At 40.5% G+C, this 18252-nt stretch overlaps 1 protein-coding gene across 1 annotated transcript in view; it reads left to right on the top strand.

Annotated features, from left to right (window-relative positions):
• Nucleotides 1-18252, top strand: part of Edem2 (ER degradation enhancer, mannosidase alpha-like 2) — a 96929-nt gene that overhangs the window by 37368 nt on the left and 41309 nt on the right. The window contains exons 6-8 of the mRNA XM_071695376.1: nucleotides 2203-2318; nucleotides 5813-5938; nucleotides 6061-6165. Coding sequence (XP_071551477.1) covers nucleotides 2203-2318; nucleotides 5813-5938; nucleotides 6061-6165 — 347 coding nt within the window. The remainder of the gene's footprint in view (nucleotides 1-2202; nucleotides 2319-5812; nucleotides 5939-6060; nucleotides 6166-18252) is intronic.

Genomic DNA, 18252 nt, shown 5'->3' with positions numbered 1-18252 from the left:
GCCCTTCACTGAAGTTCCCATTTGCTCCCGTGTCTTACGCACTTTATTTACCTCCTTCCAGAACATCTTTTTATTCTCCCTAAAATATAATGATACTCTCTCACCCCAACTCTCATTTGCCCTCTTTTTCACCTCTTGCACCTTTCTCTTGACCTCCTGTCTCTTTCTTTTATACATCTCTCACTCAATTGCATTTTTTCCCTGCAAAAATCGTCCAAATGCCTCTCTCTTCTCTTTCACTAATAATCTTACTTCTTCATCCCACCACTCACTACCCTTTCTAATCAACCCACCTCCCACTCTTCTCATGCCACAAGCATCTTTTGCGCAATCCATCACTGCTTCCCTAAATACATCCCATTCCTCCCCCACTCCCCTTACTTCCATTGTTCTCACCTTTTTCCATTCTGTACTCAGTCTCTCCTGGTATATATATATATATATCCCTGGGGATAGGGGAGAAAGAGTACTTCCCATGTATTCCTTGTGTGTCGTAGAAGGCTACTAAAAGGGGAGGGAGTAGGTGGCTGGAAATCCTCCCCTCTCGTTTTTTTTTTTTTGATTTTCCAAAAGAAGGAACAGAGAAGGGGGCCAGGTGAGGATATTCCCTCTAAGGCCCAGTCCTCTGTTCATAACACTACCTCGCTAATGTGGGAAATGGCAAATAGTACGAAAGAAAGAAAAACGATATATATATATATTTTTTTTTATTCATACTATTCGCCATTTCCCTAGATAGCGAGGGAGCATTAAGAACAGAGGACTGGGCCTTTGAGGGAATATCCTCACCTGGCCCTCTTCTCTGTTCCTTCTTTTGGATGGGAAAAAAAAAAGAGAGGGGAGGATTTCCAGCCCCCCGCTCCCTTCCCTTTTAGTCGCCTTCTACGACACACAGGGAATACGTGGGAAGTATTCTTTCTCCCCTATCCCCAGGGATATATATATATATATATATATATATATATATATATATATATATATATATATATATATATATATATATATATATATATTATATATGTGTGTGTGTGTGTATGAGTGGATGAGCCATTCTTTGTTTCCTGGTACTACCTTGCTGTCGTGGGAGACGGCGATCAAGTATAATAAGATATATATTATGTACATATTTATTATACTTGATCGCCATTTCCTGCGTCAGCGAGGTAGCGCCAGGAAACAGACGAAGAATAGTAGGTAGGAATATTAGGCAGGAGCAATAAGTAGTAGTCAGTAGGAAAGTTAGATTGAAGTAATGGCTAGGAACATTAGGTAGGAGCCTCACCAAACACTGCCATAGAGTTACCCCTCTGTCAGTCGTCTGTTAAGGGTGAGGCACTAAAGTCTAAGAAGCAGCATTGGAGTTCACTGGTTATGAAGACTTGTCATGGCCACCTCCTTGTGGGGTTTTCAGATGGGAACAGGGGTCAAAGATATAGATAACTAGATAGTTATGTTGTAGATGTTGTTTGTACTTGATCCACCCATTGAATTAGGAATTGAGTAATGATTATAGATAGAAATATTCACAGCTACTGTGGGCAGATCTGTGCTAAGGTTACTTATGTAATTGATTGTAAATCTTTATAGCCAAAACACATTTATTAGGAAGTGTTTGCTTTAGCGTGTATTGGAACTATGGAACTAATATTCGTGAATTGTATTGTGTAGATAAAGACATGAGTATACCTTTTCTGGGCAATGTATTTTTATCATTTCTTTACTCAATTTCCCTCTTCTTTTCCTCATCCTTATGCTTTCCTTTCATTTTACTTTGTTTTTGTTTCTCATTCTTTAAATCCCTCTCTCCTTATCTTATTAAGGCTGTTGGTCCAATTTCACGTTACATATTGGAGAAAGCATGTGTCGAGGGTTTTCCTTCTTCACTATATTTGTTTATTGGATTGAAACAGTTCTCCCATAGAATCCACAGCTGAAGATGGTTAATAAGTGGATTGTATATGATAGAAGTAATGAAAGAGGAAAGGATGAAATTTGTGGAAGCCTAAGCAGGCACAAAAAGGCTATTGATGCTACATTTTGATGTGTCATTGGTTAAGAGCCATGTCTAACAAGTGTTTTGATTACTTTAATCCTTCTCTCTTTGTGAATGCATGTTTGTTCAGGTGCATGATGCTGGAACGACAAGAGCTCTTTGTCAAATTTGACAAGCTGAAGAAAAAAATGACATATTTTTCTCATCAGGTGACTGGGTGCGAAGAGATTCTGGTGTAGGAGCTGGCATAGATTCCTACTATGAGTACCTGCTAAAAGCTTATGTCTTATTAGGTGATGAAGGCTACTTGGAGAGGTTTAACAGGGTATGTATATTGAAAATAAACAGTGTATTTGTCACATTTATTTAGAGTTTCATAATCTTTTCATAGTTATTGATTTCTTATGGTTATGCAGTCCGGTGATAAGTGTTTATGTGAATAGATGCATGTCCTTATCAGACCCAACAGACCTTTTCATGGGTTTCCCAAGGTTTCCTGGCTACTTTATAATGCTCTGGTTCCATCCATTGATAGCATGTCACTCCTTGTATACGTTATTGCTCCAATTCACTCAAAAGATTGTAGCTGATATTGCCTAACATCACCCTCTTCTCACCAGCCCTACACACATGGATTGCCAGGAACATGCAATATTAACTGTCCTCTGACCACTTGCCCATCCTGAAAGCACTCTACCTAAATTGCCAAATCTACATAACCATCAGATAGAATTACACAACCTTCAGAAAGGCTGTCTGGCCAGGCTTCACACAGTACATGGAAACAAAGCCTCAGAACTTCAGTATAGATGATTTACTGTCTCTAAATCATGCTATATCACAGCTTGTCATTGCCTCCATCCAGGTCAGCAAAAAAGCACGTAACACAAGAACATAAAAAGAATTTTTAAGCCAAACTTCTCCCCACAAGTTACATGTTTCATAAAACAGACTGGCACTGACGGAACCACTCATAATCAGTAAAAATCAGAGCCAATCCAAACTCTAAATAACACCATAACCAACCTAGTCTCTGAAGGGCATACTACAAATTGGCTCTCCTTCCTTGCCACAGTGAACCACAAGGTACACAGCAATGAACTCTGGTGCACGTCAAAGAAGCCACAGGCCTCTTGTTTTTTCTAAAGTACGTTACTCCATTATTGAATCAGATAAGCCATGTGATAACGATAAGGTGAAGATTATTGGCAAGCTTTTGAAGATAAACTTAGCACCGTTGTAACCACTTCACTTACAACATTGCTCATACATTATGATACATTTGAACTCGTACATCTTTCATCACACACACTTGCTGTCTGTGAAGCGGTGCACACCACTACCACTTCCTGCCAAGGGACCCTACTTCCTCACCAGTTACAGGCCTAAGGTTTTCTTGAAGTACACTTCTCTTTTAATTACTCAAATAAGCAGTGTTCCAGTTGCAGTATGATAAAACTGTTGGTAAGCTTTCAGAGCTAAACGTAGGTTATATTTTGTCAACACTGCTGTAACCACTTCACTGCATTATTCATACATCATGGTATATGTTAACTCATGCACCATGTGTCTTGCACACCTGAATATGTCTGAATCATGGGTAGTTAGAACTTGTGCACTTTAGTTACCACTGTTCATCCATTATATCTTGGAGGCATTGGCCTCATGTCATAAGTAATTTTATAAATCCTTCATCTGCAGTACCTCCTCACTGGTGCCAGTGCCAGCTATTTGCAGAACACCTCAGTACTTGTTCTCCTCGAAACATTAAACAAAACTATAGTATTTTAATGGTGAATATGTAAGTTTCCACATTACATTTATGTTCTGGTAATCAGATTACTAAACATCTTTCTTATTGTATTTGAAATCAACTGTGGTTTAAGTTTCTTGGAGGACTATCTGTGAGGTCTTTGTAGGCAAACTTAGGCTACAAATGGCCATAGTTGTTTTGTGAATAAAGTTTGATAATGATCAACGTATTTTGTACTTCCATTTTTATTATGTTTTATCAACTTGATGTCTCTTGATTTTTATGTGGACTCTCACTAGCCATGCATTTCAGTCTTTTGGAAATGTTATTTGCGGAAGAGGCCCCCCCCCCCCCCATTTCAGCCTAGAATGCTTGTGTCAAAAATTTTACGGTTACACAGGTGTATGTGGTAACTTACTAATGATTCTTACAAGTGCTCCCATGTTCTCCAAATAGTAAAATATGATTCACATAATTTAAAGATATAAGTTTGAATGGAGAAAAACTGGTGGAAGTTAAGTGTTTTAGATATATGGGAGTGGATTTAGCTGTGGATGGAACCATGGAAGTGGAAGCGAATCATAGGGTGGGGAAGGGGGTGAAGGTTCTGGGATCGTTGAAGAATGTGTGGAAGGTGAGAACGTTATCTCAGAGAGCAAAAATGGGTATGTTTGAAGGAATAGTGGTTCCAACAATGTTATATGTTTGTGAGGCATGGGCTATATGTAGGGTTGTCCGGAGGAGGATGGATGTGTTGGAAATAAATGTTTGAGGACAATATGTAGTGTTAAGTAGTTTGATTGAGTAATGAAAGGGTAAGAGAAATGTGTGGAAATAAAAAGAGTGTGGTTGAGAGAGCAGAAGAGGATGTATTGAAATGGGTTGGTCACATGGAGAGAATGAGTGAGGGAAGATTGACAAAGAGGATATATGTGTCAGAGGTGGAGGGAACGAGGAGAAGTGGGAGACCTAATTGGAGGTGGAAAAATTGAGTGAAAAAGATTTTGAGCAGTCGGGGCTGAACATACAAGAGGGTGAAAGGCATACAAGGAATAGAGAGAATGGGATGATGTAGTATACCAGGGTCGATGTGCTGTCAATGGATTGAACCAGGGCATGTGAAGCATCTGGGGTAAACCATGGAAAGTTTTGTACTGCCTGGATGTGGAAAGGGAGCTATGGTTTTGGTGCATTACGCACGACAGCTAGAGACTAAGTGTGAACAAATGTGGCCTTTGTTGTCCTCTCCTAGCACTACCTTGCATGCCTGCAGGGGGAAGGGGTGCCATTTCATGTGTGGCGGGGTGGCTACGGGAATGGATGAAGGCAAGTATGAATATGTACTTGTATATGTCTGTGTATGTATATGTATTCATACGTTGAAATGTATAGGTATGTATATGTGCGTGTGTGGGCGTTTGTGTATATACATGTGTATGTGGGTGGGTTGGGCCATTCTTTTGTCTGTTTCCTTGCGCTACCTCGCTAACGCGGGAGACAGCGACTAAGTGTGATGAATATGAATAAATGTGTTTTCATCTATAGAGAAATCACATCGGTGTCACTCGGAATTACTTCTTTAAGAGAATGTTGTTTTCATCCCTATATTTACTGCAACATGTACATACAGTCCTTTATAAGAAAGAACGAGAAATATGATGTTCAAAACCAAAAAATATGAAGTCTCTCTCAGATTACAAAGAGAAAGACTATTTTATAAATTCCACTGTTGCAATCTTATCCATTATGGAATATGGTTAATAACAAATTAATATTCATCATCTGTGCTAGCTGACTCAGTCTCCTCTATCAACCTCCTGAGAAGCTTCTCAAAATGAAAATTTTTATAATTACAAGACTGTGATAAAAGTAAATCTTGATTGGAACACACTCTTTTATTATCACTCTCTAAAAGTAAGAAGGAGCTAAGCAAGGATTTTTTGTCAAAATATCAAATATTTAAAGTACCTTACACAATGTGGAAAGAGTTAACACAGAAAAGGTGTATCAACAGCTGTGAAAATGATTTATAGGTATTGCTGTCTTATCTTTGTATTCCTTGGCAGCATTACAGTGCCGTAATGAAGTACATCAGTCAAGGTCCTATGCTGCTTGATGTCCACATGCACCGTCCCCACACCACTTCACGAAACTTTATGGATGCTCTCCTTGCATTTTGGCCTGGACTTCAGGTAAGGAAATAATGAAAAACTGTCTGTTTAGCTTAGTTCATAAGTTGTCTTTCTCAGTTTAGTCTGAAGAAAATTATTTTATTTCTATCTTTAATGTTCATTTTTAAAATCTTTTGTTTCAGGTTCTAAAGGGAGATATCAAGCCAGCCATTGAGACACATGAGATGCTGTATCAAGTGATTCAACGCCATAACTTCTTGCCTGAAGCATTCACTACGGACTTCCAGGTCAGAGGAGTTTGCATTTTACCACATTAATCCTCTCAGAAGGTTGAAGTATATTTAGACTTTCTGCATCAGAAGCCCCCCAAGTTCTCTATTATGTAGAGTTTAAGAAATATCCTCTTCTAATCATATGATATGCTTGTATATAGTATATCAGCATCCCCTCAAAACAACAGGATTATTTCCCTAAAAATCCAGCATAATACGGAATGGTACATGAACTGTAGAAACCCATTATATAATGAGGGTTATGTTCTTGAGCATGAACTTTTCACTCTGAGCTCTTGACAATTAAGCAACAGTTGATGTTCTCATAGGAAACCTTGGCCAACATCATTGATGTTTTTCCACCCATTTGAACATTCTCCTGATGTATTTTACCATCAGTAGTGTCCCCAAGGAAAGCATACTGGCCAGTTCTCCCACTAAACTTATTCCAAGATCATGCAGTCTCACCCTTATCATCATCTTCAACCAAACTAGCAAAGAGCACATTGGCACAAAAAGAAGGATAACCCAGATTTCTCCGCATAAGTTTCATACCTCATAAAGCAAAGAAACTAGCTCAGACACAAGCACATACCATCAGTACAAGTCAGAGAACAAATCCACACTCTGAAGCATACCATTTATAACCTTATCACTGAAAAACAGACTGAGAACTGGCACTCCTTCCTGTACATAATGGGCAAATGAAAGTTGGGGTGAGTGAGTATCAGTAAACTTTGGGGAGAATAAGAGGATGTTTTCAAAGGAGGTTGATAGTGTGAGAGAAAAAGGAGAACAAATGGGAACATTGGTAAAGGGAATGGGAAATAGTGAATGAGGAAGTGGTAACATGATTTGATTATTTGAAGAGGAGATAGGGTTAGTAGTCTAAAGGATTGTTGATTGTGTTTGATGATAGCATGACAGGTGTAGCGTTAGCGAGGTAGTATCAAGAATAGAAGACTGAGCATCAGAGGGAAAAATCCTCACTTGGCCCACGTCTTTGTTCCTTCTTTTGGAAAATATAACAGGAGGGAGGGATTTCCAGCCACCCACCTACACCCCTTTTGTCACCTTCTACAACATGCAGGGAATGCAAGGGAAGTATTCTTTCTCCCCCATCCACAGGGATGTGTATTGATAGATATGTAAGTCGTACTTGTAACTGGAGAGTCCCCTTACCCTGCCTGGAATACTGTTGTTACACCAGTTAATTTTTCATCATGGCTGACCCTTACTGAGGTAGATTTAGACCTTCATCATCTTTCTGCCATGATGCTTATGAATTTGTAGTGATTAGAACATAAACTTCATAATGCCTTGATGGGATAATGTTGCTAGGTAAGTTCTTATGACAAGATTATTCCAAATTCCTGAGTCATCATTGGATGATTTATTTTTAAGCTGACTTTACCCATCTAGCCCACCAATAGTATGTGAGGGTCCTAATGAAGAAGTATTTTATCATTCAGGTCCCATATCATGTCTAGTAGATATATATGGTGGAGCTCCACATGGAGGGCTGAGAAAACTTCTTTTTCTTCACCCCTAAAGCTTTACATTTGATTTGAAACTGCGAATGGGAATTGACTCCTGTAGCCAAGACTGTTTTTCTCTTGTTAACATTTACTTCAGGCAGTTTTTACAATAATTTTTGGGTGTCACATTGTGGCTCCTTTTTTCTAGATAAATGAAAAAAAAGATTAATCTGCCCACTCAATTAATTGATAGTCAAGTAACCACTGGGAGCTTTACACCTTGATGTAGGGAGGCCCTGGAATAGTTTTGGTTTTTATTGCATTATCTGTTGTTTTTTATCCCTGGGGATAGGGGAGAAAGAATACTTCCCATGTATTCCCTGCGTGTCGTAGAAGGCGACTAAAAGGGAAGGGAGCGGGGGGCTGGAAATCCTCCCCTCTCATTTTTTTTTTCCAAAAGAAGGAACAGAGAAGGGGGCCAGGTGAGGATATTCCCACAAAGGCCCAGTCCTCTGTTCTTAATGCTACCTCGCTAATGCGGGAAATGGCGAATAGTATGAAAGAAAAAGATCTGTTGTTTTCGGAAACTTAGCCATTACATCATTCTCTACCTTACTAGAGGATCTGGGCATCCTTTTGGGTGAAGTTTCTTTAGTATCCTAGACCTAATTTTGTAGTATTGCCAGTTGTGAGGATTGCATTGGAGGTGATGAGACCTTCACATGCAGTGTGTTTACCACAAGAGGTGCATTTTTTTTCTTTTTTTCAATATGCTTCTTTCCCTGAGAAGTGCTCGATTTGTCAGAATTGGATTTCATATCTAGTTTTTGTGGATTACTTTTTTAACATTAGCAACATCCTCAATTTGGCTTTTTTAAGAAAATGACAGATCTTTTTTGAGGCTGTTGTTCGAGACACAAGCAAAATATGTGTAGGGTCCCCTAATTTTTTTTTTTTCCCATATGAATGGTCCAGGACCTTAAGCTTTGAACTTCAAGTGATTCTTCAGCCTGTTTACAGGCTTACCATGCATCCTTCTTTCAGCCCATACCTCTATAAAGGAAAAGGAGGCCACTTCGAATTTTTTACCAATTTCAAGAACTATCCATTGGAATGAGTACACTTTAAGAATAGTACATCTCATCAGGATCCAATTTTACAGCTGTAGGGCTCTGCTGATGTACCTCATTCCCCTTTTCCTTCCTTCAGAGTGAATATTTGTGGCTCCCTTCCTCTGGTCAAAAGCCCCTGCTATATCCAAGCAACCCACAGGTTACCTTTCCTGTACTTTTGGCTAGAGGACTCTGACTTGAATGTTACATATAATGAATCAGCTCCAGTAGTCTTTTCAGATGCTACTTTGTCATGGAATGGAGTTAAACATCCCCTTTCTTAAATTTTGATGGTCAGTCTTAGCTTTTAAATCGAACCATGACTTGCTGTGAAGTTCTCGATGTGTTTCTCTCCTGCTCACTCCTCCAAAGTCTCAAAAAGACTTCTAGCCTTTTCCTTTATTGTCAGCAAGCTTAGTGATACATGTTTTTTAATTTGATCTTCCGTCCACATCATCAGCAACTTTTCCATTTCGTGGATAGGCCTTTGTACAAAGTTTGCTTTGTTATTATCGTAGACTTCATACTTGCCAAACCTTTCACTGCTCCTTGTATATTTTCTTTGTCCTTGAAAATTGTGGAGACCATCAAATGGGACCACTGTAGATCATGTGCAATCGCATTAACTTTTTTCTTCCTTCATATTGGGTGATTACCTTTATTTTCAATTCCAAATCAACCATCTTCCTCGGCTTCTTGCCAGATATATCAGCATGTGATGGGTTTTTCCTCTTGCTCTTCATTTTCTTTGGGGTTTAATACAAAAATTATTTATTCCAGCATGAAATTCTATTCACTTGAATAATGCGCGCTTACTGAATGGTAACTAAGAGCAAGAACTGAGAGAGATGCTGTGATGTACACAATGCCAGGATCGTCTGACATTCACTATTGTATGCATGCAGCTGTTAGCACTGGCAGATGCACGACCAAGCATAATTTTTATATTTATGTATATTTTTTAATTCATAATTTTTCCGGTCGTGTGTATGGATGGTTGTAAGTCACATTGGTCATAAGTCAGTAAGCATCTTATATGTATATGTATGTTTATGTATGTGTGTGTATGCATATATGTGTGTATGTGAGTGGATGGGTCTTTCATTGTCTGTTTCCTGGTGCTGCCTCGCTAATGTGGGAAACGGTGATCAAGTATGATATTATATGTGTGTATATTGCAAGAGGTTACAGTGGTGTCCATAATCCAGTATTTGCTGATAACCACAGTACATCTCCCATGTGTCTAAAGTATAACATGGACTGCTAAAAAATCTATATTAAACAAATATCAAATGTTTGAGCACCTAAGATGGTAAGTCTGTCCTTAGATTGTTTGAACTCTGTGGGGTCTTCTTCATTTTCTGTTGTAAGTGTTTTCCAAGGTGTGCATCGCCAGAGTAATGCAGTTTCATCAGCATTACACTCCTGCTCAGGACTGAGGTGCTCGTCAGCTACGGGTTTCATAAATTCGTCCATGTACCCGGCAACTCCTTCATTGTTTGCAGACTGCTTTTCTCCGCACACTTTATTAATGGAAATTCCATGACGCTTCTTGAATCTTTGAAACCATCCTTCATTATAGTCACACTCATGTTGTAATTCAGGTTCTTTATGGAACAACTTAGCTTGGTCCATTATCATGCTCCCTGACAAGTCCACTTCATCACTCTGACGCTGTCGAAACCATTCCATCATCACTTGATTGTGCTCAGTACTCTTACCATCTTTCATAGTTTTTCTAATCATCATTTGCTTCTGGGAATCGCTGTCTGCATAGAATTTCAATATGTTCTCCCTTTGCTTCTTTATATCATAAACAGTTGATGATCTGATACTGTAGATGTCACACAGCTTACTCACCAAAACACCACGGTCCATTTTTTTCAACAGTTCTTCTTTATCTTGGATCGATATGGACTGGTGTTTACATTTGACACCACGACTGACACTCTCATATGTCTTAGAAGCCATAACTAGAGTTAGATTTAAGCAAAGTAAACTAAGAATCTCACAGAATTGCAGTGGCACCACCGACAGGTAAATAAGTGTAAATAAGTGCGCCCTACACACAATACCATCTATGGCCACCCAGTAAACTAGTCTGGTGGCCGGCCGTGCAAGCCATCAGTTGCCAGAAATTCGGTGGTGTACCTATATATATATATATATATATATATATATATATATATTTTTTTTTTTTTTTTTTTTTTTTTTTTTTTCTGTCTCCCGCGTTTGCGAGGTAGCGCAAGGAAACAGACGAAAGAAATGGCCCAACCCACCCCCATACACATGTATATACATACGTCCACACACGCAAATATACATACCTACACAACGTTCCATGGTTTACCCCAGACGCTTCACATGCCCTGATTCAATCCACTGACAGCACGTCAACCCCGGTATACCACATTGATCCAATTCACTCTATTCCTTGCCCTCCTTTCACCCTCCTGCATGTTCAGGCCCCGATCACACAAAATCTTTTTCACTCCATCTTTCCACCTCCAATTTGGTCTCCCACTTCTCCTCGTTCCCTCCACCTCCGACACATATATCCTCTTGGTCAATCTTTCCTCTCATTCTCTCCATGTGCCCAAACCATTTCAAAACACCCTCTTCTGCTCTCTCAACCACGCTCTTTTTATTTCCACACATCTCTCTTACCCTTATGTTACTTACTCGATCAAACCACCTCACACCACACATTGTCCTCAAGCATCTCATTTCCAGCGCATCCATCCTCCTGCGCACAACTCTATCCATAGCCCACGCCTCGCAACCGTACAACATTGTTGGAACCACTATTCCTTCAAACATACCCATTTTTGCTTTCCGAGATAATGTTCTCCACTTCCACACATTCTTCAAGGCTCCCAGGATTTTCGCCCCCTCCCCCACCCTATGATCCACTTCCGCTTCCATGGTTCCATCCGCTGCCAGATCCACTCCCAGATATCTAAAACACTTTACTTCCTCCAGTTTTGCTCCATTCAAACTTACCTCCCAATTGACTTGACCCTCAACCCTACTGTACCTAATAACCTTGCTCTTATTCACATTTACTCTTAACTTTCTTCTTTCACACACTTTACCAAAGTCAGTCACCAGCTTCTGCAGTTTCTCACATGAATCAGCCACCAGCGCTGTATCATCAGCGAACAACAATGACTCACTTCCCAAGCTCTCTCATCCCCAACAGACTTCATACTTGCCCCTCTTTCCAAAACTCTTGCATTCACCTCCCTAACAACCCCATCCATAAACAAATTAAACAACCATGGAGACACCACACACCCCTGCCGCAAACCTACATTCACTGAGAACCAATCACTTTCCTCTCTTCCTACACGTACACATGCCTTACATCCTCGATAAAAACTTTTCACTGCCTCTAACAACTTTCCTCCCACACCATATATTCTTAATACCTTCCACAGAGCATCTCTATCAACTCTATCATATGCCTTCTCCAGATCCATAAATGCTACATACAAATCCATGTGTTTTTCTAAGTATTTCTCACATACATTCTTCAAAGCAAACACCTGATCCACACATCCTCTACCACTTCTGAAACCACACTGCTCTTCCCCAATCTGATGCTCTGTACATGCCTTCACCCTCTCAATCAATACCCTCCCATATAATTTACCATATATATATATATATATATATATATATTATTTTTTATTTTTTTATTATACTTTGTCGCTGTCTCCCGCGTTTGCGAGGTAGCGCAAGGAAACAGACGAAAGAAATGGCCCAACCCACCCCCATACACATGTATATACATACGTCCACACACGCAAATATACATACCTACACAGCTTTCCATGGTTTACCCCAGACGCTTCACATGCCTTGATTCAATCCACTGACAGCACGTCAACCCCGGTATACCACATCGCTCCAATTCACTCTATTCCTTGCCCTCCTTTCACCCTCCTGCATGTTCAGGCCCCGATCACACAAAATCTTTTTCGCTCCATCTTTCCACCTCCAATTTGGTCTCCCTCTTCTCCTCGTTCCCTCCACCTCTGACACATATATCCTCTTGGTCAATCTTTCCTCACTCATTCTCTCCATGTGCCCAAACCACTTCAAAACACCCTCTTCTGCTCTCTCAACCACGCTCTTTTTATTTCCACACATCTCTCTTACCCTTACGTTACTCACTCGATCAAACCACCTCACACCACACATTGTCCTCAAACATCTCATTTCCAGCACATCCATCCTCCTGCGCACAACTCTATCCATAGCCCACGCCTCGCAACCATACAACATTGTTGGAACCACTATTCCTTCAAACATACCCATTTTTGCTTTCCGAGATAATGTTCTCCACTTCCACACATTCTTCAAGGCTCCCAGGATTTTCGCCCCCTCCCCCACCCTATGATCCACTTCCGCTTCCATGGTTCCATCCGCTGCCAGATCCACTCCCAGATATCTAAAACACTTTACTTCCTCCAGTTTTGCTCCATTCAAACTTACCTCCCAATTGACTTGACCCTCAACCCTACTGTACCTAATAACCTTGCTCTTATTCACATTTACTCTTAACTTTCTTCTTCCACACACTTTACCAAACTCAGTCACCAGCTTCTGCAGTTTCTCACATGAATCAGCCACCAGCGCTGTATCATCAGCGAACAACAACTGACTCACTTCCCAAGCTCTCTCATCCCCAACAGACTTCATACTTGCCCCTCTTTCCAAAACTCTTGCATTTACCTCCCTAACAACCCCATCCATAAACAAATTAAACAACCATGGAGACATCACACACCCCTGCCGCAAACCTACATTCACTGAGAACCAATCACTTTCCTCTCTTCCTACACGTACACATGCCTTACATCCTCGATAAAAACTTTTCACTGCTTCTAACAACTTTCCTCCCACACCAAATATTCTTAATACCTTCCACAGAGCATCTCTATCAACTCTATCATATGCCTTCTCCAGATCCATAAATGCTACATACAAATCCATTTGCTTTTCTAAGTATTTCTCACATACATTCTTCAAAGCAAACACCTGATCCACACATCCTCTACCACTTCTGAAACCACACTGCTCTTCCCCGATCTGATGCTCTGTACATGCCTTCACCCTCTCAATCAATACCCTCCCATATAATTTACCAGGAATACTCAACAAACTTCAGTGAAGGGCGCAAATGGGGAGGTGATAACAAGTAGTGGTGATGTGAGAAGGAGATGGAGTGAGTATTTTGAAGGTTTGTTGAATGTGTGATTGATGATAGAGTGGCAGATATAGGGTGTTTTGGTTGAGGTGGTGTGCAAAGTGAGAGGGTTAGGGAAAATGATTTGGTAAACAGAGAAGAGGTAGTGAAAGCTTTGCGGAAGATGAAAGCCGGCAAGGCAGCAGGTTTGGATGGTATTGCAGTGGAATTTATTAAAAAAGGGGGTGACTGTATTGTTGACTGGTTGGTAAGGTTATTTAATGTATGTATGACTCATGGTGAGGTGCCTGAGGATTGGCGGAATGCGTGCATAGTGCCATTGTACAAAGGCAAAGGGGATAATATATATATATATATATATATATATATATATATATATATATATATATATATATATATTTTCTTTTTTGCTTTGTCGCTGTCTCCCGCGTTTGCGAGGTAGCGCAAGGAAACAGACGAAAGAAATGGCCCAACCCACCCCCATACACATGTATATACATACGTCCACACACGCAAAATATACATACCTACACAGCTTTCCATGGTTTACCCCAGACGCTTCACATGCCCCGATTCAATCCACTGACAGCATGTCAACCCCGGTATACCACATCGCTCCAATTCACTCTATTCCTTGCCCTCCTTTCACCCTCCTGCATGTTCAGGCCCCGATCACACAAAATCTTTTTCACTCCATCTTTCCACCTCCAATTTGGTCTCCCTCTTCTCCTCGTTCCCTCCACCTCCGACACATATATCCTCTTGGTCAATCTTTCCTCACTCATTCTCTCCATGTGCCCAAACCATTTCAAAACACCCTCTTCTGCTCTCTCAACCACGCTCTTTTTATTTCCACACATCTCTCTTACCCTTACGTTACTTACTCGATCAAACCACCTCACACCACACATTGTCCTCAAACATCTCATTTCCAGCACATCCATCCTCCTGCGCACAACTCTATCCATAGCCCACGCCTCGCAACCATACAACATTGTTGGAACCACTATTCCTTCAAACATACCCATTTTTGCTTTCCGAGATAATGTTCTCCACTTCCACACATTCTTCAAGGCTCCCAGAGTTTTCGCCCCCTCCCCCACCCTATGATCCACTTCCGCTTCCATGGTTCCATCCGCTGCCAGATCCACTCCCAGATATCTAAAACACTTCACTTCCTCCAGTTTTTCTCCATTCAAACTCACGTCCCAATTGACTTGACCCTCAACCCTACTGTACCTAATAACCTTGCTCTTATTCACATTTACTCTTAACTTTCTTCTTTCACACACTTTACCAAAGTCAGTCACCAGCTTCTGCAGTTTCTCACATGAATCAGCCACCAGCGCTGTATCATCAGCGAACAACAACTGACTCACTTCCCAAGCTCTCTCATCCCCAACAGACTTCATACTTGCCCCTCTTTCCAAAACTCTTGCATTCACCTCCCTAACAACCCCATCCATAAACAAATTAAACAACCATGGAGACATCACACACCCCTGCCGCAAACCTACATTCACTGAGAACCAATCACTTTCCTCTCTTCCTACACATACACATGCCTTACATCCTCGATAAAAACTTTTCACTGCTTCTAACAACTTGCCTCCCACACCATATATTCTTAATACCTTCCACAGAGCATCTCTATCAACTCTATCATATGCCTTCTCCAGATCCATAAATGCTACATACAAATCCATTTGCTTTTCTAAGTATTTCTCACATAGATTCTTCAAAGCAAACACCTGATCCACACATCCTCTACCACTTCTGAAACCACACTGCTCTTCCCCAATCTGATGCTCTGTACATGCTTTCACCCTCTCAATCAATACCCTCCCATATGATTTACCAGGAATACTCAACAAACTTATACCTCTGTAATTTGAGCACTCACTCTTATCCCCTTTGCCTTTGTACAATGGCACTATGCACGCATTCCGCCAATCCTCAGGCACCTCACCGTGAGTCATACATACATTAAATAACCTTACCAACCAGTCAACAATACAGTCACCCCCTTTTTTAATAAATTCCACTGCAATACCATCCAAACCTGCTGCCTTGCCGGCTTTCATCTTCCGCAAAGCTTTTACTACCTCTTCTCTGTTTACCAAATCATTTTCCCTAACCCTCTCACTTTGCACACCACCTCGACCAAAACACCCTATATCTGCCACTCTATCATCAAACACATTCAACAAACCTTCAAAATACTCACTCCATCTCCTTCTCACATCACCACTACTTGTTATCACCTCCCCATTTGCAACCTTCACTGAAGTTCCCATTTGCTCCCTTGTCTTACGCACTTTATTTACCTCCTTCCAGAACATCTTTTTATTCTCCCTAAAATTTAATGATACTCTCTCACCCCAACTCTCATTTGCCCTTTTTTTCACCTCTTGCACCTTTCTCTTGACCTCCTGTCTCTTTCTCTTATACGTCTCCCACTCAACTGCATTTTTTCCCTGCAAAAATCGTCCAAATGCCTCTCTCTTCTCTTTCACTAATACTCTTACTTCTTCATCCCACCACTCACTACCACTCATATTTTTTTTTTTTTTTTTATTTTTCTTTTTTTTGTTTTAATATGACTGGCCTGTGATCCCGCGTTTGCGAGGTAGCGCAGATACAGACGAAAGAATGACCCACCCCCCCCCATAACAAGTACATACAACTTACAATAGCAAATATAATACTAACAGTTTCCATGGTTTACCCAGTCGCTTTCACATGCCTTGGCTTCAATCCACTGACAGCTACGAACCCTGTATACCACATGACTCCAATTCACTCATTTCTTGCCCTCCTTTCACCCTCCCATCAGCAGTAGCCCCGATCAACAAAATCTTTTTCACTCCATCTTTCTGCCCTCCATTGGTCACCTCTTCTGCTCGTTCCCTCCACCGACAACTATATCCATCTTCGTCATCTTTCTCCTCATTCTCCATGTGCCCAAACCATTTCAAAAACCTCTTCTGCTCATCTTACCTCACTCTTTTATTTCCAACACATCTCATCACCCTACGTTTTTTGCCCTTTTTTCACCTCTTCACTTACTTCTTCATCCCACCACTCACTACCACTCATATTTTTTTTTTTTTTTTTTTCATACTATTCGCCATTTCCCGCGATAGCGAGGTAGCGTTAAGAACAGAGGACTGGGCCTTTGAGGGAATACCCTCACCTGGCCCCCTTCTCTGTTCCTTCTTTTGGAAAATTAAAATAAAAAAAATAAAAAAACCACTCATATATATATATATATATATATATATATATATATATATATATATATATATATTTTTTTTTTTTTTTTTTTTTTTCGCTGTCTCCCGCATTTGCGAGGTAGCGCAAGGAAACAGACAAAAGAAATGGCCCAACCCACCCCTGTACACATGCCTTGATTCAATCCACTGACAGCACGTCAACCCCGGTATACCACATCGCTCCAATTCACTCTATTCTTTGCCCTCCTTTCACCCTCCTGCATGTTCAGGCCCCGATCACACAAAATCTTTTTCACTCCATCTTTCCACCTCCAATTTGGTCTCCCTCTTCTCCTCGTTCCCTCCACCTCCGACACATATATCCTCTTGGTCAATCTTTCCTCACTCATTCTCTCCATGTGCCCAAACCATTTCAAAACACCCTCTTCTGCTCTCTCAACCACGCTCTTTTTATTTCCACACATCTCTCTTACCCTTAAGTTACTTACTCGATCAAACCATATTTATATATATATATATATATATATATATATATATATATATATCTTTTTCTTTTTTTCATATTATTCGCCATTTTCCGCATTAGCGAGGTAGCGTTGAGAACAGAGGACTGGGCCTTTGAGGGAATATCCTCACCTGGCCCCCTTCTCTGTTCCCTCTTTTGGAAAAAAAAGAAAAAAAAAAATGCGAGAGGGGATAGGGGATTAAGAATACTTCCCACGTATTCCCTGTGTGTCGTAGAAGGCGACTAAAAGGGGAGGGAGGGGGGGGCTGGAAATCCTCCCCTCTCATTTTTTTTTTCAATTTTCCAAAAGAAGGAACAGATGGGGCCAGGTGAGGATATTCCAAAAAAGGCCCAGTCCTCTGTTCTTAACGCTACCTCGCTAACGCGGGAAATGGCGAATAGTTTAAAAAAAAAAAAAGATATATATATATATATATATATATATATATATATATATATATATATATATATATATATATATATATTTATATATATATATATATATATATATATCGCTGTGGGAGTGGGGGGCTGGAAATCCTCCCCTCTTATTTTT

This window comes from Panulirus ornatus, chromosome 58, assembly GCF_036320965.1.
Source record: "Panulirus ornatus isolate Po-2019 chromosome 58, ASM3632096v1, whole genome shotgun sequence".
Classification (NCBI taxonomy): Eukaryota; Metazoa; Arthropoda; class Malacostraca; order Decapoda; family Palinuridae; genus Panulirus; species Panulirus ornatus.
Note: the sequence above shows the minus strand (reverse complement) of the source record. Positions and strands in the feature narration are given on the sequence as shown.